The sequence below is a fragment of the Nannospalax galili genome, unplaced genomic scaffold, assembly GCF_000622305.1.
Source record: "Nannospalax galili isolate Female #2095 unplaced genomic scaffold, S.galili_v1.0 scaffold702, whole genome shotgun sequence".
Lineage (NCBI taxonomy): Eukaryota > Metazoa > Chordata > Mammalia > Rodentia > Spalacidae > Nannospalax > Nannospalax galili.
The window spans coordinates 351,661-378,578 of record NW_008348657.1 but is presented as its reverse complement, the minus strand read 5'-3'; the positions used below and the strand labels follow the sequence as shown (position 1 = coordinate 378,578).

The 26,918-nt window shown below is 45.4% G+C and overlaps 1 protein-coding gene across 3 annotated transcripts in view; it reads right to left on the bottom strand.

The window, feature by feature from the left end:
- Nucleotides 1-26,918, bottom strand: part of Rab4a (RAB4A, member RAS oncogene family) — a 40,221-nt gene continuing 13,303 nt past the window's right edge. The window contains exons 2-8 of one of the 3 annotated variants that reach the window (XM_008845769.3): nucleotides 16,031-16,111; nucleotides 10,577-10,691; nucleotides 8,502-8,564; nucleotides 6,731-6,885; nucleotides 3,409-3,504; nucleotides 1,549-1,679; nucleotides 1-722 (exon numbers count right to left, since the gene is read on the bottom strand). In XM_008845769.3, the coding sequence (XP_008843991.1) occupies nucleotides 1,564-1,679; nucleotides 3,409-3,504; nucleotides 6,731-6,885; nucleotides 8,502-8,564; nucleotides 10,577-10,691; nucleotides 16,031-16,111 (626 nt within the window). In that variant the 3' untranslated portion in view covers nucleotides 1-722; nucleotides 1,549-1,563. The remainder of the gene's footprint in view (nucleotides 723-1,548; nucleotides 1,680-3,408; nucleotides 3,505-6,730; nucleotides 6,886-8,501; nucleotides 8,565-10,576; nucleotides 10,692-16,030; nucleotides 16,112-26,918) is intronic. The other 2 variants (XM_008845770.2, XM_029569723.1) reach the window with 2 other exon arrangements.

Sequence of the window (26,918 nt, the reverse complement as noted above, 5' to 3'; positions counted from 1 at the left end):
TTTAAGATTTGAAACAGGCAGTGCTGCCCTTATACTGAATTCCAGGAAAAGCAAGTGAACAAAGGGTCTTCTAGCAGGGAGACAGCTGAGGCTGAGGGGGACATGGAGGTAAGCAGGGAGGACGGATTGACCATGGGCCCACAGCAGCTTTCACACTGACCCCAGCAAAGTGTCTTACAGTCCACACAGCAGGACAGTGTGCCGTGCAGGAGAAACTAGGATTCATTTTATTTCTGGATGTTAGTGAGTCCTATGGGTCTAGCATTTTAGGTGTGGAAAGGGTGACAGCAATTATCACACTGGCTGTTACTGCCAGAGTCCTTCCATCTCGGGTCATGTGTGCAACCAATACTAGGAGAAAAGCCCATTCCTGTTCACCAACTGCATTTCCTCTGAGTAAAAAAGTTAAGCTTCACTGAGTGCAAGGCTCTGTGATGTCACACTGGCTCTGTGCTGTGGGAACGTGCCAGGCTGTGTGCAGCACACATTGTGACTTAATGGAACATGAGGGTTGGATGTGGGGTGGGGATCTGCATACATGTGACATTTAAAGGAACTGTCTGCTGAGTTAGGTTTGCAGTACATCTGTTGGACCCTGTCTGCCAGCGTGCACTGTTTTCCCATGAAGATCTACGTCTGTGCAGAGTAGAAAAAGATGGTAGTAAAAAACTCCAGCCTCTTCAAGCTCCAGCAGCGGTGTGTCCCAGAAATCACCATCGAACCTGAGAAACATTAAGAGTGATTAGAAATCTATACCATTATAAATTGGCTGACAGATGTGATGGCTTCTCCTTTGGTCTAGTGCTGGTTTACACTGCTAGATAATGCCACTGTTAGCCCGGCATGGTAGCATATACCTGTAACCCCAATACTTGGGGGACTGAGGCAGGCGGATTACCATAAATTGAAGGCCTGCCTTGGCTGTATAGTATGTTCCTGGGCTATAGTCAGAGACCCTGTCTCAACTTTGTTGCCAAAAACAAACAAACAAACAAACAAACAAACAAACAAACAAAGCCCCACCAAAATAGCCAGGCGTGGTGGCACATGCCTTTGGTCCCAGCACTTGGGAGGCAGAGGCAGGCAGATCTCTGTGAGATGGAGCCCAGCCTTGTCTACGTAGTGAGTTCCAAGCCAGCTGGGGCTACACAGTGAGACCCTGTCTCAAAAAACAAAAAACCAAAACACAACTCCAAACAAAAAAAAAAAACATCCCCTCTGGTAAATGGGAGAGGAGCTTTCAAAAGTTTAATAGAGAGCTTGCTACTTCTGGAGACGTACTTTCTGTTTTATCAGAAGGTACACTGGTGGAAGCCTCAGTTAGGTGAGTTTACTCCATGGCTTGGAGAGAAGGGACTCTGCCAGTGCTGGCCACTGAGGTCATCTGCCCTGCCTTTGCTTCTGAATGGTCAGGAGTTCCTGCTGGGTTAGTCCTGTTGGGCAGACCTCTGACTATCCCTGTGGGTCTCCTCCCCTCCCCTCTGCTTCCCTCCCTTCCTTTTCCTCCCCTCCTCTCTCCTTTCTCACTTCAGGACCTCTGCTACCCACCTGTTCCTGGGGTGCCTAGCAGCCACACTCCTGCACGCTTGGGGCCTGTGTGCGCCGTGGTGACCGCAGCTGTCTCAGGGCAGCATCTCCATACTGGATGCCAGAGCCCATTCTCTCGGGGTCCAGTTCACCTGAGGACCAAGCATTTAGAGAGCAGCAGTAAGTCTGTGCTCCCCAAACATGATAAAGTGAACAAAGCAAAGTATGGACTCCTATGCATCTACGCCATTATCGTGAAGAGGAAAAATAGTTACCAATTTTTAAAAAAATAAATTCTTAGCCAGGTGTGCTAGTGCACACCTTTAATCCCAGCACTCGGGAGCAGAGGCAGGCAGATCTCTGTGAGTTCAAAGCCAGCCTGGTCTACATAGTGAGTTCCAGGCAAGCTGAGGCTACAGGGAGACTGTCTCAAAAAGATTTTTTTTTTTTTTTTGGTCTTTTTGAGACAGGGTCTCCTTGTAGCCCCAGGTGGCCTGGAACTCATTATGTAGACCAGGCTGCCTTCAATCCCATAGAGAGCTGCTAGTCTCTGCCTCCCGAGTGCTGGGATTAAGGGGGTGTGCCACCAAGCCTGGCTATTTTATTATTATTATTATTATTGAGAGAGAGAGAGAGACAGACAGACAGTGTACAGGTGTAAATGCATGTGGAGGCCAGAGGTCAACTTTGGGTGCTGTTCCTCAGGTGCTGTCTGCCTTGTTTTTTGAGATAGTCTCTCAGTGAGATCTGGGGTTCACAGATTCCTCAGTGTTGGGATTATAAACATGTGCCACTGCATCCAGATTTTTACACGGGTGTTAGGGATTGAACTCAAATTCAATCCTTGCATGACAGGGCTAGAGAGATGGTTCAGTGGTTAAGAGCACTGCTTGTAACTGGGCAGGGTGGTGCACACCTCTAATCCTAGCACTTGGGAGGCAGAAGCAGGCTGTTCTCTGTGAGATGGAGGCCAGCCTGGTCTCATAAATTCTAGGCTAGCTGGGACTACCCGAGACCCTGTCTCAAAAAAAACGGACTGAAGAGATGACTCAGTGGTTAGGAGCACTGGCTGCTCTTACAGAGGACCTGGGTTCAAGTCCTAGCACCCACATGGCGGCTAACAACTGTCTGTAACTCCAGTTCCAGGGGAATCCAATACTTTCTTCTGACTTCCGTGGGTATCGCACAACACGGGTGCACTGACATATACTCTCATACACTAAAAAATAAAAATAAAAAATAAAATACTGAAAACCTCCCCCAAACAAAAATCCCCAAACCAAAAAACAAAACAACTCCCCCCCAAAAACAAAAAAAAAAACAACAAAAAAACCTCACAAAAACCCCCAAACAAATATTTGCAAAGCAAGTCCTTTACCAACTAAGCTATCTCCCTAGTCCCTGGAAAATGATACCCATTTGTGTACATGGCATTAAATATTCCTAGAAAGATCAAGGACCCATAACAGTGGCTCACCTCAAGGAGTTTTGACTGGTTGAATATGGAACTATGTGAAAGTATTATGTATACAAAAATAAGCAAACTTGCCAGGCATTGGTGGCGCATGCCTTTGATCCCAGCACTTGGGAGGCAGATGCAGGCAAAAAAACAAAAAAATTAAGCAAATTTAAAATGAAAGGGCAGCAATAGTGGTTTCACTTCCTAGTTTGAAAACCCAACTGTGATCTCACCCTGGACACACCTGCCCATGACTAGCAAGTGCTCTGGGAACTTGTCTCTCTCACACCTCAGCCAGGTGTGAAGTGCTGTGTACAAGGTGCTTGACTGCAGCACTGCTAATAGCAGCGGGCAGGGGGCACTGCTGAGCTAGAGGCAAAACCTGTCGAAGAGAAGCCTGCCAGGGAAAGGCTGTCAGTCACCTGACTCAATTTTGTTAAGTATTTTCCTCGCACACTGCACGAAAGCCTCTTCAACGTTCTCGCCAGTCAGTGCACTTGTTTCCAGGAACATCAGCTCTGAAAGTGACATCAAAGATGTTTAGAAGAGGGTAATGCTTTTCAAAAGTTTTTTAAAAATTACATTCACTTATTTTGAGGGGAGCATGAACTATGGTGCCTGTGTGGAGGTTAGAGGATACCTCTCTGGTGTTGGCTCCCTCCTTCCACCGTGTGGGTCCTAGGGGTCGCATTCAGGTCCTCAGGCAAGCACCTTTGCTTACTGAGCCATCTTGCTGGCCCAATGACGTTGATTTTCAACTGCTAACAGGCTGCTTAAGATTCTTTTAGACTGGGGCTGGAGAGATGGCTCAGCGGTTAAGACCTGGGTTCAAATCCCAGCACCCGCACAGTGGCTAACAACTGTCTTTAACTTCAGTTCCAGGGGTTCTAATACCCTCTTCTTTCCTCTGTGGGCATTGTATGACACAGGTGCAGGCATAACACTCATACACATGAAAATAAATAATTACAAAAAAATTCTTAGACTAATTGGCAAAATGCAATTCAGGACATACACCCTCTTTTTCTATAAACATAGAATCAATAATGTATTAATATGATTTTTGCTGTTTTTTTTCTTTTTTTTGTTGGGACAGGGTTTCATGTAGCTGAAGCTGGCCTTGAAGTCCTAACCCTCCTGGTGGGATTATGGTATGTGTATGTCCAAATGTTGAAAAGTTATAATAGAGTCCAGCCCTTACTGAAGAATGACCATTATCTTGTGCTGGCCCTTGACCTGACAAGATGAAGTGAGCCACAGGCCTCCATGTGTTCCTGACCATCAGAAGGGGGCCAGCTGGCCAAAATGGTGACTTACAGCCTTGATTTCCTTCTCTGAGCAGTCCTCATGTTACCATGAATGCAGCTTCCAGGCTCTCTAGGGCACTGTGCTGCAAATTGCCATTCAGCATGAAGTCCCTTTATCTCCAGAACAGGGGCAGACCTCAGAGGAAAGCCTGCTGTGCCCTCACAGCTGTGCCATAGCCCCCAGCCTCTGGCCCTTATGTCCCGTGTGTGGGCTTCACCATGGGGGGTGTCAACACACTTTCGTCCTTCCTTCCTTCCTTCCTTCCTTCCTTCCTCCCTTCCTTCCTTCCTTCCTTCCTCCCTCTCTCCTTTCTTTTTCTTTTTGAGACAGTATTTCACTACACAGTCCTGGCTAGCTTTAAACTTGTGGTGTTCCTCCTGCCTCTGGCTTCTGAATGCAGGGATGCCATGCCTTGCTCATGTTTATTTCTTCATAGAAACCCATCAAGCTGGGAGAGCAGTTTCCCATCCTAGAGTCCAACAAAATGTGGTGTTAGGATGTTCTAGTTTGTGCCGGCCCTCAAAAATAAGGTTCTATAAGACAGATGAATGTTTGTTAGTCTATTGGCTATAAGCAACCACTAATTTTATGAGGTAGTCTTTTCCTTTTTTTGACAGGGTCTCCTATAGCCCTAGCTTGCCTGCCCACCTAAAACTTACAACATAGACTAGGCTAGCCTCAATCTCACAGAGATCCATTTGCCTGCCTCTGCCTCCCGAGTGCTGGGATTAAAGGCAGGCCCCATCATGCCTGGCTTGAGGAAGTCTGGACATTAAGAAATGTTATCCAGGCATGGTGGTGCATGTCTTTAATCTTAACACTGAGGAGACAGAGGTTGGCAGATCTCTGTGAGTTTGAGGATAGCCTACTGTACAAAGTAAGTTCCAGGCCAGCTGGGGCTATAGAGAAACCCTGTTTCAAAAACAAAACAAAACAAAAAAATAAAAAGAGGGTTAGAGAGATAGCTCAGCAGTTAAGACCACTTGCTCTTCCAGAGGACCCAGGTTTGGTTTCTAGCACCCATATGGCAGTTAACACCTGTCCTTAACTCCAGTTCCAGGGGATCCAATCTGATATCCTCTTCTGGCCTCTGTGGATACCAGGCACAAATCTTGCCCTTATATGCACGCAGAGATAAGGCAAAACACTCATATATAAAATTAAAATAAATAAAAGTTTAAAAAAATAAAAAAAAGATTACCAGCCAGTCACATCACCTCATCCTTTTTTAAAAAAAATATATTTTATTATTATTTTTTTATGTGTATGAGTGTTATGCTTGCATGTAGGTAAGTGCACCCATGTTGTGCAATGCCCTTGGAGGACAGAAGAGGCTGTTGGATCCTCTGAAACTGGAGTTACGGACAGTTGTTAGCCACCATGTGGGTGTTGGGATTCAAACCTGGGTCTTCTGCAACAACAGTCAGTGTTCTTACCCGATGAGCCATCTCTCCAGCCCCACCTCATCCTTATTTAAAACAAAGAAAGGAGACTGGGGCTGGAGAGATGGCTCAGTGGTTAAGAACACTGGTTGTTCTTGCAGAAGACCCGGGCTCGAATCCCAGCACCCACATGGCAGCTAACAACGGTCCATAACTCCAGTTCCAGGGGATCTGACAGCCTCTTCTGTCCTCTGTGGGCACTGCATGACACAGGTACACTTACCTATACACAGGCAATACATGCATACACATTAAAAAATAAACAAATTTTAAAAAAAAGGAGAAGGAAAAAAATGCCAGTTTCTATTAACCAAATGACGGCACTTGGCTGGTCAAATGTCTCTCTTCTATCTCTCTTTCTACCTAGGATCTTTATCAATTTTGTTTTGCCGGGCATGGTGGTGCACGCCTTTAATACCAGCACTCGGGAGGCAGAGGCAGGCAGATCTCTGTGAGTTCAAGGCTAGCCTGGTCTACATAGTGAGTTCCAGGACAGCTGGGGCTACAGAGAGACCCTGTCTCAAAAAGACCAAGAAAAAAAAAAAATTGTGCTGGGGTGGTGGAGCAGGTCTTTAATCCCAGCACTTGGGGAGCAAAGGTAGGTGAATCTCTGTGAGTTCAAGGCCAGCCTGGTCTATATAGTGAGTTTCAGGTCAGGTAGGGCTACAGGGAAACCCTGACTCAAAAATCAAAACACACACACACACACACACACACACACACACACACAATTGTGCCACCTCAAACCTACAAACATCCAGAGACCTACAAGTCATCACAGAAGGTAAATATCCTGATTCACACAGTGTGGTAACCTTTGTCAGCAGAGTGCACCACACTAAACGTGTGCTAAACTCACCTAAATTCATGGTGGAGATTCCACAGTTTCTTAGTTTAATCTAAAAATTCCACCAGATACCTTAAACCTAAAGAAAGGTCACTGCACCCAGGCCTGCCCTGTGAGAACCCATACATAAGAGGGAGAAGCACTTGCCGTTTTCTTGTGCGAACCTGGAGGCTTCAAGGAAGGTGACTTCACGGTCAGCGTCCAGGTCCTTCTTGTTGCCGCAGAGGATGATTACAATGTTCTGACTCGCCAGCATTCTGGCATCTGTTAACCAATTAGTAAGCGCATTGTAGGTTTCTCGGCTGCGTAACATAAGATTGTGGAAATAATACATGTATTTTATAAAACCAGCAACTCTTTTCAGTCACCCTCACCACTCACACTACTTGTCAACATTTCATCAAGGGCAATGAACACCTCAAAGGTGACTGAATATGAATGCCTGCCATATATCGGGCCCATGGGCTGTGCTTTGCTTTGGTTCCAGCAAAATCAGTGAGTCAGACACGTGGGTTCTAAAGGAAAAGGTGCTCTTCACTGGCTTCAGAAATGTGCTTGAGCTCTGAGCATGAGAAAGGCCGGTGCTGGGCTCTGTCACTCAGATTCAACACTAATAGCTGTCACCTGTGGACATGTGAACACCTTGATCCACAGGAAGCCACTACATTGGCTCTTTGCAAGGACCTCCTACCACGAAGAGCTGGGATCCAGAGGCACTATAAATGTGAAAGGACTGCCTGGTTTTGTCATTCTCTCATGGCAGCAGAGGATGAGGAGGGCCTTGCCAGGAGCTGCCAACCACCCTCAGAAGAGGGAGGCAGACACATGCTGATCTCTCCTGGGACAGGTCCCTCTCAGGAAGGTCCCCTCAGTAGAGTCCTGTGGGTCATGTGTTTCCAGGATAGTGGTTCCAACTCTGAGGCTAGTGGATTGAAGGGATTTCCTCAAGGACAGGAATATGCTGCAGCCGGGACCAGCCAACCCTGTGGTCACCAGCCATGTGTGGCATGGAACATTTGAAATGGAGCCAGAGCAACCCAGAAGTTTTTAAACTAAGTTGCCACATGCAGCCACCAACTACAAGTGCACTGTATTGACTGATTACCCTCCTGTTACAGATGAGGAAACCAAGATCAGAACAGGGAGGTCTAGGCCTGCTGGGGTCACACAGCCACTGACTGGAGCTGGGCTCTGAACCTAGGTGATCCACGTCGGAGTCTGCATCTTCAGCATCTCTATTCACTTATGAGAATGCACAGAGCTGTGTAGATCTTGAGGAACATGTCTCACGTGGTGTGAAGAAGAGCAATAAGGCAGAAGGCTTGCTTCTGACACCTCACACACATTTCCTGATGTGGCCAAAGTAGTGGTCAACACTAAAGGCCTCTAAGATCCCTAAGTGTCACACTCAGCTTCAGTTGTCAACATCATACATCTGAGAAGGACCCTTAATTGAGGAATTTTCTTTATCACATTTTCCTGTGGGCATGTCTGTGAGGCATTTGCTTGATTGCTAATTGATGTAGGAGAGCCAGCCCACTGTGCATGGCACCATTTCTAAGCAGGTGGTCCTGGGCTGTATAAGAGGTAGTTGAGGAAGCAAGGGAAGCAAGCCAGTAAGCAGCGTTCCCCCATGGTCCTGCTTCAGTTCCTGCCTTTAAGCTCCTGCCCTGGCTCCCCTGATGATGGATTATAACCTGTAAGCTGAAATAAACCCTTTCTCCCCAGGTTGTCTTTGGTCATGGTGTTTATCTCAGCAACAGAGAAGCAAACTAAAACACCAAGAAAGGGCCAAGAGGCTTCCTTGGTGCAGCTGCAGTGCCCATCTAGACTAAAACACATGACACCAGCATGTTGCCAAAGTGGCCTTAGTGATGCAGAGCGCCAAATGGCCTCTGTGGTGGGGAGCTGTCATTACCTGGTGATGTCGTAGACAAGGAGTGCCCCAGCCGCACCTCTGTAGTAGCTTCTTGTCACAGACCTGAAAGAATGAAATGAGCTCACTCCCAACCAATCAAGGTCCTTTACGGCTGCTCCCATTAAAAACCCACGTTTCTTTTGTGACCCACAACACAGGGGTAGGTACTGCTTCAATAGAGATATCTCAACTATGTGTGGTTATTTCGCTGGAAGTTGTATCATGGGGGGGGGAGGGAGAGAGAGAGAGAGAGGGTAGAGAGTGGAAAGAGAGAAGGAGGGGGGGGGGGAGAGAGAGAGAGAGAGAGAGAGAGAGAGAGAGAGAGAGAGAGAGAGAAAGAAAGCAGAGACAGCTCTGGGTGAACAGCTCTGGGTGAACAGCTCCTTTGAGAAGGCACATGAGGCCCAGGGCTCTGCAGGTAGCAGGGAGTGTGCCCAGCTGTAAGTGGTACCAGGCACCAAGCAGCCCCTCACATCTCTGCCTGCCACCTTCTGGTACCCTGCACTGATCCTTCTCAGGAAAAGCCCCAGATAGGAACAGCCTGGACCCCTGCCAGGAGCCCACACTCAACCTGTCCCCCTCACATCTTCCTTCACTTCCTGATCCACCTACCTCGACTAAGGGCATGACCTTTATTCATCTATTCTCAAAGATTTTCTCTTCAGTAATACCCTTTCTCCTCTATAGTTCCAACTTTGCTAGCTAAAAAAAAACTATTATTATTTGTATGTGTGTATGACGTGTGGTCACAAGTCATGCATGTATGTCACAGCATAGATGTGGAGGTCACAAGTCAACTTTTGGGAGTCACTTCTCTCCTTCCATCTGGTTTCTGAACTCAGGTGGTCAGGCAAGCACTTTTTAGCTTCTAAGCATCTCACCACCCCGTAGATTTTTTTTTTTTTTTTTTTTTTTGGTCTTTTTGAGACAGGGTCTCCCAGTAGCCCCAGCTGGCCTGGAACGCACTATGTAGACCAGGCTGGCCTTAAACTCACAGAGATCCACCTGCCTCTGCCTCCCGAGTGCTGGGATTAAAGGCTCCCCTGGCGCCTCCTACAGTCCGATCATGTTGCCAGCCTGGCCTTGACCCTCTGGGCTCAAGTGATCCTCCTGCCTCAACCTCCCAAAGTAGCAGAGACTGCAGGCACCACCACACTGCAGCCCCAACTTTAAATTAAAACGTGCTAAGTCTGCATTGGGGGAGTGACTTACTTTACACTGAATCTGAAACTATGACATGGTGACTCCAGAAAGCATGGCTAAGATGTTAACCTATTGTCTTGCTTTCCCTGTTATAGGATGCTAACTATGCAATCTGATTATCAACTGTTCTGAGCACCAGCTGTAGAAGACAAAGTGTCCTGTGTGATCACAACATTCTCCAGTTAGGGTGAGGGAGTAAAAACCCACGAAGGTGCTTAAAATTTCCTCTTAGATGAGTAAGATGGAAAAAGTTGTTTGTGCCACTGCTTTCCTTTGATTTCAGTCTAAAAGCACACTGTGGCTGGGCATGGTGCTGCACACTTGTCATCCGCACACTTAGGAGTCAGAGGCAAGAGGATCATGGGTTTGAGACTCCAGTCTGAACTACACAGCAAGACTCTGCCTCAAAATACCAAAGAAGAAGGAAAAAAAAACCCAACAACCCAGAATAAAACCAAAACAAATCCCATGGATACAGCGCCACATCCTCCTGATGGTGAGTTGTTGTCCTTTGAGATTCTGGTTACCTAGTTATCTTTTTCTTCCTATGCTAAGGATCTGGTCAGAGAGGTCTTAGCAGTGAGAGTTTCCAGAGCTAGAGTTTCTGAAATCAATGTGAGTATATGTGTGTGTGTGGTGGGGGGAGAGTATGTGTTTGACGATATTTGTGTATGTATGTGTGTGCACGTGTGAATGTGTGTTATGAGTGTGTGAGTTTATGTGTGTATATGTGTATTTGTGTGTGTGTTTCTTCGTATGTGTGTATGTGGGTATGTGTGTGTTGGCTTGAGACCATACAAAGCGAAGGAATCTAATGAAATATCTTGAATCCAATTCCCAGTATTCTCAGTGAACTAGAGGAACAGCTCTACCTGAATCGCTCCTGTCCGGCCGTGTCCCATATCTGTAACTTTACATATTTGCCACCAACATTTATTATCTTTGAGCCAAACTCCACTCCTATGGTATGATTTGAGTCATCTTTGACTAAAAAAGAAAAACAAAGAACAAAGAATTATACTTTAGAACAAGAGGGTAACAGCCTCACATATTTAAATAGCAACATTAAGATCAGGAAAGGAAAAATAAAATGAAAAAAAAAAAAAAACTCCAAACTCAAGGGCTGTGCAGATGGAAAAAGTGATTTGCTTGAGCTGTTTCACCTCTCCCACAGCAGCCTGGTGAACAGCACTGCCCTTCAAGCAAATCACACAATCCCTGTTTCCAAGGAGACAATAAGGAGTTTCCCCCAAGTTCCTAGTACACGGTAAAGTTACTGGGAGAGGCTACCCGAGATGCCCAGCTGTCCACTGTAAAGACTTAACCAGTGACTCACACTGGTGACAGTCTGACACCAGCCTGCCATCCGGTAGGGCAGGTGCCTGGTGACAAGATGGGCCCTGGGTCAATAGTGAGGTGGCTAAGGTGTACAGTTATTCCAAAGAAATAAGCACAGGTGAAGAGGGTTTAAGCCAGCTAAAGACTACCTGGATATCACACATTCCAGGACTCTGATTTAGGATGTGTCTGGGGTTGGGGGACTTTAAAAAAAATTATTTTATTTTACGTATATACGTGTATTGCCTGCATGTAGGTAAGTGCACCCACATTGTGCAATGCCCGAGGAGGAGTTATGACAGTTGTTAGCTGCCATGTGGGTGCTGGGATTTGAACCCAGGTCTTCTGCAACATCAACCAGTGTTCTTAACAGCTGAGCCATCTCTCCAGCCCCTAGGGGGACTTTTTTTTTTTTTAACCTATGTGTATTACAGACGCTGAGTGTTCAAGAATTTTAGCACTGCATGGCAAGGATATGAATGAGTTTATAGGAGAACAGAGTATAGCTCCATCAGAAATCAGTGCCACAAGGTGCCACATCTTTTTTCTAGAGGTATGAGAGGCTAGGCAGATGACTCCATCTGTCCCAGAGATACATGCAAGTGCGAGATTGGGCAGGATGCCCCCAAGGAGCATCCTTGAGGAGCATCGCAGCAGCAACCCAGGCGAGGGCATGCTGTGACCAATCAGGGAGAGATGGACCTTTCTCTGTGGCTATGGTCAAAGTTGGGAATGGGCATACAACTCTCCTGATTGCTGTGTTGTTTTCAGAGATGGCACAATGTCCATGTGGTCGTTTGAAAGAAATGTCCCCCATATGGCCAAGTATCTGAATACTTGGCCTCAGTTGGTGGTGCTGTGTGGGAGGGAGGGTTGGAGGTGTGTCACTGGAGGTGGGTTTTGAGAACGCATAGCCTTGCTGCACTTCCAGTCTGTCAGCTTTCTGCATGTGCTGGAAAATGTGAGCCTTTAACTTCTTGCTCCCACTGCCACTGGCCATGCCTCTCCATCACAATGGGCTCTTATCTCTCTGCAAGTATAAGCCACAGTAACACAAAAGTAATACACTAATACACCCATAAGCAGACACTTTAAATGTGTAAAGGAAATCATGTGTGTTGGTTCATGCCTGCAGTACTTGAGAAGCTGAGGCAGGAGGGTTGTCATGAAGTTGAGGCCAGTCTGGTTTACATAGTGAATTCTAGGCCAGCTGGACCTACATGGAGACCCTGTCTCAAAAGCTAACCAACCAACAAAACCAAACCAAACAAAAAATTAATTAATTAAATTAATGTGAAAAGAACTAGTTCTAGTGCTAACCAACACTGGAGCCTGTGCTGGGTAGAGGGTCTGACAAGCTCTTCATGGATAAAATTCCAGAAATTTCTTTTTACTCTCTTCCAAGTTTCTGTACTCTTTACCCTCCTTGAACCTGAGGGGTTTTCTTTAGGAACACTTCATTAAATCTCTTCTGTCCTCAACTGCCCTAAACCAGCAGATCATTCTCCACAGTTCTTCCTGCTATGACTATGGCTCTGCTTATTCTAGGGGCCCTTTGAAGCTACAGGCTTCCTCAGCCTCACCCAGTGTGGAACAGAGACTCAATCTCCTGGGTCCAGATGCTGCTAGTCAACATAAGCACATGGGGCTGTGGTTCAGAGTCCTCTGAGACAGGTGCTTCTCCCAGTGCATTTGCTGACCATTCCACTCTGCTTTGCAGCCTATGAACTAGGCTCAGGGACAGCAGGGCCTCAGAGGCACTAAAGGCTACCCAGGGCAATAAAAGGCTATAACCCACCCAACTGTGCTCCGAGGAGTAGCTGGTTACTCTACCAGGAAATGGGACCCCTGTTGAAGAACCCTTTGCTGTACTCACCAAACTGTTATCAGCACTTAGAATAAGAAAACACACTATACACTGAGCCACTATTTTTTGTTTGTTGTTGTTTCTGGTCTTTTTGAAACAGGGTCTCCCTGTAGCCACAGCTGGTCTGAACTGGCTACAGAGAGCATGCTGGCTTTGATCTTAGAGTGATCCACCTACCTGTGCCTCCTGAGTGCTGGTATTAAAGGCATGTGCCACCATGCCCAGCTCACTGACCCACTATTGAGCTAAAACACTAATAATAAAAACTCCATCATGTAAAGATTTTTTCTGTTGTTATTTTTGTTGTTTTGTTCTTCTGAGACAGGTCTCTATGTAGCCCCAGCTGGCCTGGAACTCACTATGTAGACTAAACTGATTTTGATCTCACAGAGGCCCACCTGCCTCTGCTTCTGGAATAAGGCATATACCACCACATCTGGTTTAGATTGTATTCTGAAAACCTTTACCTGAGGGCCAGGCATGGTGGTGCACACCTTTAATCCCAGCACTCAGGAGGCAAAGGGGTGAATCTCTGTGAGTTTCAGGCCAGCCTGGCCTACATAGTGAGTTCTAGGGGCTATAGGGGTACTCTTTCCAAAAAAAAAAGAATACAATCTAGCTGGGTGTGGTTGTGGTATACACCTTAATCCCAGCCATTGAGAGGCATGGGCTAGGAGATCTCTGTGAGATAGGGCTAGTCAGAGGAAGGTGGATCTCTGTGAGTTTGGGGCCCACCTGGTCTACATAATGAGTTCCTGGCAAGCAAGGAATATATAATGAAAACCTATCTCAAAAAAATGAACTAACAACCCCCCTCCCCAACCCTAAACAAAAAAACAAAACCCTACAACCTTGTAATGTATTTAAAAGTACCTTTACCCAGTGATACAACCTACATGTTACAATATGGACTTGCCAAAGGCAATATGTACCCAGTGGCGCAACAGAAGCATGAATGTTATGGGAGTAACCAACCACTTTGGGATTGGATCTGAGGCCTGCTCCACAGGAGGAATTCATGCCTGATACTGTAAACCTCCATGACTGGAGGGGTCATAGGCCTCAGAGGGGAACTTACTAATGTTAAATGGATGTGCCATCAAATTGCCTTCTAAATATTTATATTTATGTACATAGATCAGTGCTGTTCTCAACCTTGGTCAGAGACTTTTTTTCAGTGGACAGAGGTTAATGCAGAGACTCACAACTGGTCAAAGTATTGAGAATAAGTGACCAGTGCTCACAGAAGGGTAGGGTGGGGAGGATAGGAAGGAGTGCTGTGAAATGCTATCTTCTGGACATAACATGGCCACTGCACTCATGAACTCACAGCACTTGTGGTAAGTTATCTGTACAAGACCAATATGGATTGGGGGGGGGGTGCTCGTGAGCCCCCAGCTAGGAGTTGTTGGAAGTTAATGGCTTCTCAGGGAGGGAGAGTCATCATTCTTCAGGGTGTAGCCACTGGTGAACTGTCTGTTGCCCATGGTGCAGTAAATAATCCACACCCATGTATATGAAGGCAATCCTAATCAAAGTCAATAGGAGACAGCTGTAACCAGTCCAGCAAATTATCTCTATTGGTACAGTAGTGGCACCTTTTATCTTGGCAAAAATCAACAGCTGTCTAATGGGACTTAAGGCCTGCTCAGTGGGAGAGAATTCATTCATGGTATTAGAAACATAGCCAAGTACACATAGCTGGAGAGGTCATAGAGAAGAACTGTCACTTTCTAAGAGCAACATGATTTCTTACTATATTCTAAATATGCATCCTTATATAAACAGACAAGTGTAGCTCTCACCACTCATCCAAGAAGCTTCTTCTTGCAAGAGATGGAGATGATTAAAAGTTCCACAACTGGTCAAATGCAAAGAGTAAGTGACTGTAAGGTGCCCAACCCTAAGTGATGCATCATCTATAATGCAAACTCTAAACCTAAGGCTCAGAACATCATGGAAGAGAGGATGGAAAGAATGTAAGACCCAGAGGGACAAGACACCTGCTGCTAGTTAGTTAATACATTCTAGACACGATGGAGAAGCTGCACCAACGAAATCCCTACAGTATGGCAGTATAACAAGATCTGCTAAATGACAAAACCAGTTGACATGTCAATTTTGGTTGGGGAAAATTTCATGGGGCCCACCTCAAGATGAAGAGCTCCAGGCAACCAATGGATGCTGAGGAAGGGACTACCTCCCTAAGAGGCTGTCTAATCTCAAGTGGACAGCCCTAAACACAGGTAGGTACACATAAGCACCGCTAAACAGAGTTGGTGTATATTTATAAATGTATGTATGTATATGTAACAATAATAAAGAAGAGGATAAGAAACTGAAGGGGATAGGGGAGGAGCTGGAGGGGGACTGGGAGAGGTGGAAATAATACAAATACAACACTCATGTATGAAATTCTCAACGAATCTTAAAAGATTAAAAAATTCAGTGGGAGATATATAAATATATGTATATACATTTGACATATAGTATATATATATTATATATAAAGAAGACATGAAAGTGGGAAGGTGATGGGGGACATGGGATGAAGGGTCCTGGAGGGAGGAGGAAGATAAGGGGAATGGGGTGGATACAATCAAAATATGTTATATACATGTATGAAATTAAAGAAAAAAATTTAAAAAATATTGATTTTTTTATTTTGGGTGTATGAGTATACTGCCTGCATGTGTGTAAATGCACCTGTGTCATGCAATGTCGGAGGTCAGAAGAGAGCGTCATATTTGTCTGGAACTGGAGTTACAGATGGTTGTTAGTTGCCATGTGGGTCCTGGAATCAAACCCAGGTCCTCTGCAAGAGCAGCCTGTGCTCTTAATCTCTGAGTCATCTCTTCAGAGCAATAAAAGAAATGTTTTTAAAGTACTTTTTTTTTCTTTCTTAAGTCAGGGTCTTACTATCTAGCCATGGCTGGCTGGGAACTTGCAGTGATCCTCCTGTCTCTGCCTCCTGAGTGCTGGGACTAAAGGCATGCGTCACCATACCTGGCTTTAAAAAGTACTTTTAAACTATGAAATTCCCCCTGAAAACTCAGAAGCTTTCTTGTGGGCACAGTGCTCGGGTGCTCACAGACACAAGAGCAGGACTGCTGTCACTTACATTTTTTTTCAATGAACTGATGAAGTAAGCAAGATTTGCCAGTTCCCGCATTTCCGATAACCAAGAATTTAAACAAGAAATCTGAAAGACAGAGACAATGAAAAATCACTTTAAGATGGGAGCTGTGAATTCACTCAGACTATGGACATAAAATTTAATGAAGTGATAGTTGTTAATATAGCAAGAAAAGAGGTAAGTGAATCTTTTGTGAAAATAATATACATTGACTTACCTTTTCATATTTACATATTTCTTTTGCATTTACCTATTTTTGAATTTTCACCTATGCTAAGTTGGAGCTTTTCCAAGCTTTCTTTGGACAACTGTTTTAGAAGGTAGAAGGTTGAAGATTACTCTTTTTAATTTTATTTTAATGATTTTAATTTTACGTGTATGAGTGTTTTGCCTGCATGTAAGTGCACTCGTGTTGCGGCAATGACTGTGGAGGTCAGAAGATGGTGCTGGAGTCCCTGGAACTGGAGTTATGGATGGTTGTAAGCCACCATGTGGGTGCTGGGAACTGAACTACAGTCCTCTGGAAGAACAGCAAGTCTCCTTAACTGCTGAGCCATCTCTCCAATCTGAAGATTACTCTTAAAACTAGCTCCTGCTAGCCACTACTTAAACAAATATGTAGACTCAGTTGCAGGCACAAATTGCCTAAGAAGCTTCAAGTACCTGCAGTACAAAAGATCAGGACTTAGAGACTCTGAGAAGCCTGCCCTGTCTTCTCTTTCCTCACAGGAGCGAGCTCCTGTGCTTGTGGATCTGTAGGCCACTTCTCAACCCTCAACTGTAATTCCTGGAAGGACAGCGTGGGCCAAGTACTGGCTGCATACCGAGTATGTGACTCCATGTAGACAATGTCTTCCACCTCTTAGTCATACATTTAATTTGGGATATTATTTTTATAAGATAGGAATAAAAGACTTTCAAGATGAAATTTGTTAATTAATGTGAAGTACATTCAGGAACTCAGGGTCCCATGTAACCCAGGCTGGCCTCAAACTCACTATGTAGCTGAGGCTGGTCTTGAACTCCTGATCCTCTTGCCTCTGCCTTCTAAGTGCTAGGATTACAAGTACACCACCACATCCAGCACTTCAACTGCTTTTTCTTTAGTAAGAACTCTAGTCCTCCATAGTTTGGGCACTGCACACCACCCTCTCCCTCTGACCAGATGCACCAAGCCTAGTCTCACCTTGGCCCTGACCCATTGCAATATAAGCCCTGCCTGGCACCTGTGGGCTGTTATTCCTGGCTCCCCACCTAACATCCTCATCCCTCTAACCCTGTACTCCCCCTGCCACTGCCCCATTAATCTGAGACAGCCGCTGGTGCTTGGCATGGCCTTGTCACCAGTTTCTAAGAACTATATATAATCACCACCCAGCAGAGATTAAGCCTATTCAGTCTCCCATGATGGCTAAACAGTTACAGACAATAAACTCCCAGAACGGCACTATTAGAATTGTGCCAGCATTTAACAACTACCAACTGCAGCTTCTCACTACACTTTGTTGTTGCTTGTTTGTTTTCTGAGACAGGGTCTCACTATGTAGTCCTGGCTAGCCTGGAACTTGCTGTGTCGATGCTTATCCCAGGCTGGCCTCAGAGATCTATCTGCCTGACTACTGGGATTTAAAGGCACATGCCACGAAACATTCAACTTCACTGCATGTTTTCTAAGGCACGCTCTAGTGACTTCTTGGAGATGCCCACACCCATGTTCTCAGATGTGTTTTACTTTCTTCCTGAGCCTTTCTCTTAATCCTCATACTTAAAAATCTATATTAAAGATGTTGATTTTATTTTATTATTACTTTTTATAGTATGTTTATGAGTGTTATGCCTGCATATATGTAAATGCACCCATGTCATGCAATGTCCAAGGAGGTCAGAAGTGGGTGTTGGATACCCTGGAATTGGAATTACAGATGACTGTTAGCTGCCCTTTGGGTGCTGAGATTCGAACCTGGGTCCTCTGCAAGAGCACTCAGTGCTCTTAACCACTGAGCTATCTCTCCAGCCCCCAAGATTCTTTTATTTTTATTTTTTGAGACAGGGTCTCCCTGTAGCCCCAGCTGTCATGGAACTCACTATGTAGACCAGGCTGGCCTTGAACTCACAGAGATCCTCCTGCCTCTGCCTCCCGAGTGCTGGGATTAAAGGCATGCGCCACCACACCTGGCAAAAGATTTCTTTTTTTAAAAAATAAACTCCGACTCTGGTTCAAAGTAGTTATACTCATGTTCATAGTAACCAAAGGGGGAGGCCACACAAGCGTCTATGAGTAGACAAACAGATAAACAAAATGTAGTACATCCATATGATGGAATGGTACTTGGCCTTAAAAAGGGAAGACTTTCTAATACCTGCTACAGCAGATGAACCTTGAGGACATTAGTGACAAGCCAGTCATAAAAGGGCAAACACTGATGATTTCATTTATCTGAGGTCCTTATTGTAGACTCAGAGTGGGGTGGGGGTTGCCGGGGGTGAGGGTGGGAGTGGAGAGTTGTCATTTCACAGGCATGAGCCTCAGTTTAGAAATATGAGCATTCTGGAGATGAGAGGTGGTGATTACTGTATTAAGAAACACGACTGTACTTAATGCCATTGAAATATATGTTCAAAATTTAAGTTTTTAATGTTTTTATGTGTGCATATGATGTGTGTACACCACATGTGGAGGTCAGAGAAAAATCTTAGGTATCAGTCTTTGTAGTTCTTGTTTCCACCTTGCTTGAGACAGAATCTGTTTGTCATTAGACCCAACATAAACCAGCTATCTGGCTTGAGAAATTCAGGGGATCCTCCCATCTTCGACTCCTACCTCCACCTCCTATCTCCACCTAGGGTTACAGATGTGTGCTACTGTGCTTGACTTTTACGTGGGTGCTGGGGATTCAAACTCAGGTTCTCAGATTGCCACACAACTGATTGTAACTCCAGCTCCAGGGGATCCTTGGTAGACACACACACACACAAATAAATAAATAAAACAAATAAAAACAAATAAACAAGGCCAAACCTAATCATTCTTACCAAATAGCTTTTACAACCCAAGAAAGTGGAGGAGAGATGGTCGATTTCCAGGTAAAGGGAACTGGGATTTCTTAATCTTCTTCAACAGTCTCTTTTGTTAGGAAATAAAGTTGTATAAGTTGTAAAGAAAAGATAAGGAGAGAACCAAGTATTCGGTCTATTGTTGCTCTGGGCATGGGGGCTGGGAATGAATCAGGTAAAGAAGCTGGCAATATGCAGACAAAGGGAAATTATGAGTGAAGGTTGCATACAACACAGTCTAAAGACTCAACTGCTCCACACACAGGAACAGAGAAAATGAGCTGTGCAAATCCCTGTGATTCTGGACCCTAAACTCAGAGCTGGCCATGCACTTTGACACAGATTTGCTGGACTGTTCTCCACAAGCTAAGTGCTGATTTGCACCATCACCACACCTGGCCAAAGTACGACCCTTTGCACCTTGAAGGAGGAAGGACAGGCAAGATGCACATCTCACAAAAACACCAAAGAAAGGTAAGAGGTTAGAAACAGACCTTTCTGTCTGGAACCCAAAAATGATGGAGCTTTTAGGAAGGAACAGAATATCTGCACTGCTCAGATAGAGGAGCAGCAGAGTGCGGCCTTGGGAGGGGCTCTGTCTTGGTCTCCATTTGGAAGAGCAGGAGCCAAGAGCTGCCTGAGCTCTCCCTAGGACTGGGCTGGAGCTTGGGGGTAGCTGGTAAAACACACTCCTCTCAGAAGGGAAACCTTCCTGTGTGGAAATGAATTATCACTGATACTGTAATTATTGCAGACAATAAATCCTAAGTCAGGAAATTAAAAATAAAATGCCCCATGTGCTGAATAGCTTTAGTGTCAACTTGACACACCTGGGTTGAGGGAGCCTCAACTGGGGAATTTCCTTCATTGGACTGGCCTGTGGCTGTGTCCATGGGGCACCTGCTTGATTGTTGAGTGATGTGGGAGGGTCCAGCCCACTGTGGGTGGTGCCATCCCCGGGCAGGTTGGGCCTGTGTTGCATAAGCAAGCAGGATGAGCAGGGGCCAGGGAAGCAAGCCAGTAAGCAGCATTCCTCCATGGCCTGTGTTCCAGCTCCTGCCTTCAGGTTCCTGCCCTGAGTTCCTACCTTGGGCTCCCTAATGAACTGTGACCCAGGAGATGTAAGCTGAATAAACCCTTTCCTCCCCAAGTTGGTAGTGGTCAGAGTGTTTTGTCACAGCAATGGAGAAATAAACTAGGACACCCCTTGGGTACCTGCAGGAAGCAGTGCAAATTGCTCTGGAAGGACACATCCTGATCTGAGACATGCAGGGTTCCCAAACACAGTCCTCTGAAGATAAGTTTACAACTTAAAACTACAAACACCCAAAGAAACAACCCCTTGGGCAAACATTATGTTAAGTGACATAAGTCAGTCAAAAAAGGGCAAGTGTTGATGACTCCACTCCCATGTGAGATCCCTAGAGTGTCTGAATTCATACACAGAAAATAGGCACTGGGATCCAGAGGGGAGTGTGCATCAGTGTCTCAATGTGCAGCTTGTGCCTTCAGGATGAATGATACCATGGAGATGGAATTTAAAATGAAGAAGCAACAAGAGGCTTGAAAGGATGGGCAGATTATTAGAGTCTAGATGGCCTAGGAGGAAAAATGACAACCATTAAATGGAGGTTCTCACGGGGCCTGGCTACATGGGAGGATGGCGCAGGAGGAATACAAGTTCCAGGGCAGCCTGGATGACAGAGTGAGCTCAAGGCCAGCCCAGAAAACTCAGTAAGACCTTGTCTCATAATGAAAATGAAAGGGCTGGGGATATATTAATAACTCAGTGGTAGAGCACTTATTTGCCTAGCATGTGCAAGGCCCTGAGCTCAATCTCCAGCACTGAAAACAAACAAAGCCAGTTCTCAATGGTAAGTTAAAAAGCAAAAATGGACAAAATGGAGAGAGAATGAAATGGTAAAATTGACTCCATTTTATTCTAGCTGACTTTTGCTCATCTGTGTTTCTGCCCCCTCTAACGCATCCAGACAGGCAGAACTGGTCCCATGAAGGCTGCACCTACAGCTTCAAGGAGTACATTGTTTCTATAATACTGGGAAACTTACAACTAGCCAGGCAGAACTTCTTTCATCCAGCTATACCTGCATCTCCATGGAGTTCATTGTTTCTGCAATTCTGAGAAACTTGTTTTTCCTAACCAAAACTTAGAAACTTTTCATTAACTGAAAACCTCTTTGTTAAATGACCTGCCCCTGGTCTAGTGTAACTATGGTGATCTGATGTAACTATAGTTATTGTTTTGCCCCTGGCATGATGTGATTGTGGTTTTAAGCTTTTCTTTAAAAAATGTTTTATTATTTTTAAAAAATTTTATGTGTATGAGTGTATTGCCTGCATGTGAGTGTACCCATGTCCTGCAATGCCGTGGAGGTAAGAAGAGGGCATCAGATTCCCCTGGAACTGGAGTTAAGGACAGTTCATAGCTGCCATGTGGCTGTTGGGAATCGAACCTGGGTCCTCTGCAAGAGCAGTCAGTGCTCTTAACTGCTGAGCCATCTCTCCAGCCCCATGGTTTTAAGCTTTATAAACCCTGCTCTGTGTCTCTTTGGGGTGAAGAGTTCTTTCTGGTGAGAGTGGGGGATGGAGAGATGGCTCAGTGGTTAAGACCATAACATGGGCCAGTGGTGGCTCAGCAGGTAAAGGAGTTTGTTGCACAAGCCTGATGACCTGAATTCAATCTTTGGAACCCATATAAAGGTGGAAGGAGAGAACTGATGCCACAAAGTGTTCCTCTGACCTCCACATGTACACCATGGCATACTGTATGCTCCCCATCATACACACACACAATAATAATAATAACAACAGCAACAATAATAAACAACAAAAGAAATTAAAGGAATTTTCAGAGTAAAAAATAACTGAACCATGAGAGGAATAAGTGCACACACAAGTGTGAACGGGCAGAAATTGTGGCCCAATCTGGCAAGGAAAATTCTCAAGAAGACCATGTGTCCCCAAACTGTACGGTCAGGGCAATGGTGCAGCAGTCACCAGCCTGTTGAGGGTGTTCCTGTTCCTTCAGAATCCAACAGTGAAAAAAACAGAAGTGTGGCAGGCTCTCAAATGTGTATGATGGGTTAAGAAAAATGATAACCATGTCTGACATGACTGTAGAAATGTAACAGAATTACTCAAGATAAGTTAGAAATGGGGAAAAACCAAGGAAGTAAAGGTTCTACACAACATCACTTTATCTGGTAAAATGAGCAGATCATGACATATTGAACACATATAATACTGTATCCCAGACAGGTGTGGTGGCACAAGCCTTTAAACCCAGCACTCAGGAAGCAGAGGCAGGTGGATCTCATAGTGAGTTCCAGGCCAACTGGTGCTATAGGGAGATCCTGCCTCAAGTAACAATAATAATGTTGTATCCTAAGCAATCACTAAAAAGCTGTAAGAAATTCGAAGGCCAGGAGTGGTGTGATCATCACTTAGGAGGTAGAGGCAGAAGGATCAGGAGTTCAAGGTCATAGAGCTACATAGGAATTTAGAAGCTAGCCTGGGCTATAAAAGCTAAAACAAAACAAAACAAAACAAAATAAATACACCCTCCCCTTACCAAGCAAACAATTGGAAAGAGATGGGGCTCATAAGCACTCTGGGTAAGTCAAGTGGAAGTCTAAGGAAACAGGCAAGATGGCTCAATGGGTAAAGGTACTTGCCCCAGTCTTGACGACCTGAGTTCAATCCCTGAGACTCACATGGTGGAAGGAGACAAGTGATTTACGAAAGTTATCCTCTGATTTCCACACGTGGCATGAACTCACCCACATATATACACACACGCACAGATTTTATTTTACACATAAAATAAAAATGTAATGAAAAAACAAAAGAAACCCTTAGGTAGGCTATAAAGAAAGCAGAAATTTTAAAAAAAAAAAGAAAATTAAATGGTGACCTCAAGTCTTACTATATCAATAATTACATTAAATGTAAACTGGGTGAATATACAGGTTCAATGACAGAGCATGGCAGACTGAATTTTAAACATGACCCATGTCAGGCGGTCAAGAAATTCCCTTCATGGGTTGGGGAGTTTACTCAGTGGTTAAGAGTGCTTCCTGCTCTTTCAGAGGACCCAGATTCAGGTCCCAACATCCACACTGCCCATGACTCCAGCTTAAGGAGATCCCCCCTTCTGGCCTCTGCCAGCATTGCACATACCGCCCCCCACAAGTACATCTTAAAAGGCTAGGCATAGTAGCATATGCTTTTAATCCCAGTACTTGGGAGGAGGCAGAGGCAGGCAGATCTCTGTGAGATCCAGCTCCTATGTAATGTTTCTGAAATGACAAAATTATAGAATGTGAGACTGGATCATGGGGTGCCATGGCGCAGTACAGGAAGGGGCAGAAGGTACCAGTGTGCCCTTATAATGCAGCAGGGCACGGGGACATCAGCACCTGTGTTTGCATCCATGTCATAGCTGTGCAACTGCAGCATAGCTGTGAAAGATGTTCTTATCTAGGAATGTATGACAGCTGTTTTCCTCAAACTGTAACTTTGCTGACTTCAAATTAGACAGGCCAATGACAGGAGGAACAGGGGTATTTTACTCTCACACAAACAAGCTCAGTCCCCAGCTGAAAGGCAGCTAACACCTGCCTATGCTGTTGGAGAGAAGCAATGCCAGAGCAAGTGTGGAATCAGGCAGCACTGTAGGTGACACAATCAAATGGAGCCCCATAGTGGGTGATGGACTCCCTGCCTCCATGCAGGTGTGCAGCCCAGTAATGAGTGGTATGACTCCACAGAGCCACTATGGCAGGATATACAACAGGCTCTCCCTCTGGAGCACTGGGGGTTGTGAGTTCTCAGTAGTAATGACCTCACACTTCAAGCCCTACACCATAGAGGGGTGCCAGTCCACGCTGGATGTGCGTGCAGATTTACGTTTTCTGTGGCCCGTGATTTCTTCCTTTTTCCCCACAGGTATATGGGTGGCAGGCACTGCAGATCAAGGATGGTGTGTAGTTACTTGTTAAGTGTTCCCTGTTCAACTACAGTCACCACAGGTGCCTGAAATGTTAGGACAATTAAAGGTAAAAAAACAGGCAGCCTGTGTGAGACAAGTAAGATGAATTAGTTAAGGATTGTGCCTACTCTAATTAGATTTGGTGTTTAATATGAGAGCTCAAATCACACACAATTTTGACTTATGGTCCTTATACAAACGAGGTAGTGGTTTCCTCCAGAGGAATTAGCTTGAAGGTGGGAAAGTTTATATCCCAAAATAGGAACTCTAAAACAGGTATATTATGCCAGTGTCCTTGTAACTTTCCAAATGCACATCAGATGGGATGATGAGAAAGCTATCAAGTAATCAAACATCCTTTGGCAGAGGCATTACAGACCAGAAAAAGGGCAGCAGCCCAAGGGCATAGGACATCATGTTCAACCTCCCTCACTTCCTCTTCAGACCCCAAAGGAGCAGGAGTTCACAGTGGGATGAGTTAGAGTGACCAAGTTACAGCATAACTTGCTCTATAACCAGTGAGGGACTCTGGGTTTTGTTTAGTAGCAGAGTGTCTCTGCTGGCTTGTGACGCCATCCTGCTTTAATCCTGGTCCTGTTCTCATTCTTGAACCATAGCCTTATTACAAATCCTGTAATTCTGGCTGGTATTCCTGAGCTCATTCCAGATCTGTTAACAACAAAAGTTATCCTAGGGCCAGTGAGATGGCCCAGTGGGTTCAAGCTTGACCCGACCTGAGTTTGCTCCCTGGGATCTACATAGTGGAAGGAGAGAACCAACTCCCAATTGTCCTCTGACCACCTTCCCCCTCCTACAAAATAGATAAATAAATGTAATAAAAATATTTTTAAAAAAGTGATCTGAAACTGTCCTGCCTACTGAGATGAGGGAATGCCATTGGGGGTGGCCACCTGCAGTCCATGCCAACAGCAGACTGTGGGAAACACTGACTTGGTCTTCACTAGAACACTGCCCACTTCCCAAGGAAGACATGAACATGGCAGCCTCCTTCTAGGTCACCAACATCCTTATAGTGGAGAGCTTTCAAACCCCAGGTCTACAACCTTCTTACTTTTCCCCTCATGCAACAGTTTTGCTGTTTAGATTTCCGCAGGTCACAGGGAGACAGAGGGCCTTGGACTGCAGGACTCTTCCATGTGCCTCTCCTGCCAGAAGGGGTCCAGCCTGGGTGACACTTGGGTTGGGGTAGAATGGAGGCACTTTGGGGATTCCTAGCTTTCCTGCTTAGAGTGTGTGATATGAAGACCAAAATGTGGAATACTATAGGTTGCCAGAGGAATCCAGTTTGAGATACTGAGTGGCACAGTCAGCTGAAAACACCTGTAAGCTGACCTGGTGAGATCTCAAGATCTCAGGAAGCAACTCTTTATGAAAAGGAAATGAAGGTAAGTCACTGAAGTCAGTGTCCCTGAGGTGGGGCAGAATCCTGATCACAGTGGGCTGAAGAGTGAAGTGAACCCATGTGGAGGGAACTGTTGGCAGCTCCTCCAAGAAGTCAGGCATCAAGAGGAAGAGCTGGGTCATTAAACAGGGATGCAGTAGAGGGCATGTGGGCATGAACGAGGAGGGGGAGCACCTGAGCCTGGGGACAGCTATGCAGAAGGTTGGTTAATCTTGGATGGTGGACTCCCTTCTGAGACAATAAGGAAGGGGCAGGTAACTGTGCTGACTGGAGAAGGCAGGGAGGAGGGCAGCTTCCATCCTGCATCTCTACCTTACTGGTGAGCTCCACCAGGGCAAAGGAATGGGTTGAGATGTGCAAAATGGATGGCATACAGGGAAGAGGAGTGATGGGTAGGGGATGCACACCTGTCACCACCTCCACCTACAAAGCTCTCCTGTCATACGGCAGTAGGTCTGGCTGATGGGGCTGGGACTTTACAAAGCTTGTATCCTGGAAGCATAGAGAAGACAGGACTAAGCAAAGGCACAGGAGGAAAGGGTGCAGACCATGGCCCGGTGAAGAGCCAGGAACTCTCGTGTTAAGATGGATGTGGTCACAGTGATGGGAACTGGGCAGAAGATACTTAGGGAACAGCTGGGGAATTGAGTATCTGAAACAGAGGGAGAACAGAAGATGACCAGAAGTGACCATAGGAGCTGTGTGGCTGAGGTGGTGACCAGTCCTCTCTACAGCTGCTTCAGGTGTAGGTCAGTCAGGAATTGGGGACAGAGCAAACTGCTCAGCAGATGACTTTAATGACTGAGTGGCACAGTCAGCTGAAAACACCTGTAAGCTGACCTGGTGAGCTAGCTCCAAGGTCATCAGATAACAGCAACTCAAAGATGCTAGCAGGGTGCGGAGAATGTGTTTTAGAAAATGCAATGCTCTGGTGCCCTCCTAAGTGGAAAATAGCCCGGAAAGGGAAGTCTGCTGCCAGTACAGGACACAGCGAAATAGATACAGTGGTCCGATTAGAATAGCTTCCCTGAGGGGTGAGACAATGTGAGAGATAAATAATGCCTAGCTAGTTTTGAAAACCAGAGGGAACCATATTATTCCTACAACCTACTGACAAATTATACATAGCAGATCAAGAAATATATGTCTAGGTAAGGTTTATCTGAGAACAATTGGTCTTTGCCCAATATTTATCTACATGACACACAGTAATTAAAAGTAACAGACTGGTGGAACTAACCTTCTTGGATGTTTAACAAACATACTTTGAGGCCTATACTAATTTGGTCAGAGGGACATAAAGGACAGTTTTTGCTCCTTGCCCTCCTAGGTAGACTAGTTCCAGGGACTATGAGTATTTTTCAAAATGTCCTGTAATGGTGGGG